The 2814-nt window shown below is 37.2% G+C and overlaps 1 protein-coding gene across 1 annotated transcript in view; it reads left to right on the top strand.

The window, feature by feature from the left end:
* The window catches only part of FAM117B (family with sequence similarity 117 member B), a 139305-nt gene that overhangs the window by 119178 nt on the left and 17313 nt on the right, over positions 1 to 2814 (top strand). The window contains 1 exon segment of the mRNA XM_023510382.1: positions 1932 to 2079. Within this exon segment, the coding sequence (XP_023366150.1) occupies positions 1932 to 2079 (148 nt within the window).

Here is a 2814-nt window from a genome sequence, read left to right as displayed (position 1 = left end):
AAAAAAAAAAAAAAAAAAAAAAGGGAATGATTAGTTCAGAGAAACCGTATGTAGAAGATAGTAAACAAGACAGGAAAAAATGTGAAAAGGCAGAAGAATCATTTTAAAATAAAGTACATAGTAGGGAAAATACAAAATAAAAGGTGTAACTGCTATTTACTAAGCATTTACTTATCCATTACGGGCCAGGCACTGTGCCTAGTGTTTTCACATTTCATTCTTAAAACCATGGAGTAGGCTGCTGTGTCCCTGTTATGTATGAAGGACCAGCACTAACTTTGCACTGAAGACAGGCTTGCACACCACTTCATAGCAGAACTTCCTCTAGCTTTTTTTCTGAGAAAGTTTTTGTATTTTCCAAGGATTCTTGTTGTATTATGTTTAATTCTTTTTCAGTTATAAGGGCGAGCAAGAATAAAAAAGGACAAATACAGATTTAACCTTTAGTTCTATTTTGGGACAGGGTTACCTTGGGATAAAATCTAATGACAGTTGCCCAGAGGCTCTGTTAGCTTTTTCTTCTTGCCTACCTCCCCCTGAAAGAAGTTTTTCAAAAACCTTTCTAAATAAAGGATGGATGAATCACATTTCCTTGCCAGACAGCAGGATGGTGTGCAAGATGATCTTCTAGCTCACTTTTGCTATTAACTTCAGCAGATACCTCCATACTGTTTTTCAGTTTTTTATTTTGAATATCTTTTCTGGAAACCAAGGCCTATCCTGTAATTATGTAATCAGTTATTTGTTTTCAAAAGTAATACTGTGATACTTTTAAATTTTAAAAATCAGACATAGGCTTTGGAAAAAGAAGAAAAATGAATTTTATCAGTTTTTTGGTTTTTGGGGGGTTTTTTTGAGGTAGAGTCTCATTATGTCACCCTTGGTAGAGTGCAGTGGCATTGCAGCTCACAGCAATCTCAAACCCTTGGGCTTAAGTAATTCTCTTGCCTCAGCCCCCAAAGTAGCGAGAATACAGGTACCCATCACAACACCTGGCTATTTTTTGTTTCAGTTGTCTTTGTTGTTTAGCTGGCCTGGGCCAGGTTTGAACCAGCCACCCTCAGGATATGTGGCTGGCCCTGTAACCACTGTGCTATGGGCGCCAAACCAAATTGTATCATTTTTTTTCCTAAACAAAACATTTAAATTATTACAGCAAAGATCTCAATAATGAAATTTCAAAAGAAGTTATTTTCATTTTTGTAGTCTCAATACTGTACATCGAAGTGGTTTTGTTTTTCCAGCCAAACTAGCTTTCTTTTCTTTCTTGGTAAACCACATTTTTCTTTATTTTCTGGAATATAGATAATTGTGGTGTTGAGTTTAAAGTTGTGTTCTGAAATCGAGATCTGAACCCTGTTACAATCATACAAGAATTTCTGGGATTGACATTCTTTTAGTATATCCCTATTTATTTTACTTTTTTTTTTGGAGACAGAGTCTCAGTCTTTTGTCGTGGGTAGAGTGCCATGGCCTAATCATAGCTCACAGCAACCTAAAAGTCCTAGGCTCAAGCGATCCTCTTGCCTCAGCCTCAGAATTAGCTAGGATTACAGGCACTCACCACAGTGCTGAGTTAGTTATATCATTTTTAGTAGAGACGGATTCTTACTCTTGTGGTCTACCTGCCTTGGCCTCCCAGAGTGCTAGGATTACAGGCATAAGCCATGCACCCAGCCCCTATCTCCTTTCTTGTCTGATGTGAATATATTTCCAAAATTCTACCTTGATTGTCTGGTTTGGGGGCTTTAATATAATTTTGTATATGCTAAGTAGCAGGTTTGGTTATTCACATTTTTTTTGTGAGACCTAAAAATTTTACTTTGATTTATTTTGAGTTGTTTAATGTCTGTTGGAATTATGCTTCAATCTAGAGAATTAAAGGTAATGTTAAAATTATCTTGTTTCCTTCTCCACCCCATTTTCTTAAGGCTCCTGTTCCAAAGAGTGCACTTATTCCTGTAATTCCTATCACCAAATCAACAGGCTCTCGGTTCCGGAATAGTGTGGAAGGATTGAATCAAGAGATTGAAATAATAATTAAAGAGACTGGGGAAAAGGAAGAGCAGCTAATAGTAAGTAATCTTGTGTCTTAAAATCATCTTTCCTGGTAAACTCTTTTAATTATTAAAAAATTCACAATTTTGTTTTGCTTGTTTGCTTATGTTGCTTTCTTCTGGATAAGAGAGAATTAAAATTTATCTCTTTTGATGGGCAGTGCCCGTGGCTCAGTGAGTAGGGCACTGGCCCCATATTCTGCGGGTGACAGGTTCAAACCTGGCCCTGGCCAAACTGCAACCAAAAAAAATAGCCAGGCGTTGTGGTGGGCACCTGTAGTCCCAGCTACTCGGGAGACTGAGGCAAGAGAATTGCCTAAGCCCAGGAATTGGAGGTTGCTATGAGCTGTGTGACGCCATGGCACTCTACCGAGGGCAATAAAATGAGACTCTCTTTACAAAAAAAAAAAAAGTGTTCTTTTGAAAGACTTTGACTTGGGCAAGTGAATGAAAAAGTTTACATTTCCTTGTATCTCATAGAGGCAGCTGATCTGACTTATATTTGGATCCTTGAACAGAAACTTTTTTGTTGATCTATATTTAAAAATTAGTAGATAGGTAAAGCATTTCTCCTTTGTTTCCATTTAATTAAAGATTAGCTTAGTAATTTGGGGGAATGTGAGTTACATGACATTAAATAGTGTATAAGCATGAATCTACTTGTTCCTTGTTTGTCAAGTTTTGGTTAACATGATGGGCTCTGTCATTGTCAAGTGCAATTAGAAATGATCTTCTGGCTCAGCGCCTATAGCTCAAC

This window comes from Otolemur garnettii, unplaced genomic scaffold (genome assembly GCF_000181295.1).
Source record: "Otolemur garnettii isolate 467f Iridium unplaced genomic scaffold, OtoGar3 scaffold00013, whole genome shotgun sequence".
Lineage (NCBI taxonomy): Eukaryota > Metazoa > Chordata > Mammalia > Primates > Galagidae > Otolemur > Otolemur garnettii.
Note: the sequence above shows the minus strand (reverse complement) of the source record. Positions and strands in the feature narration are given on the sequence as shown.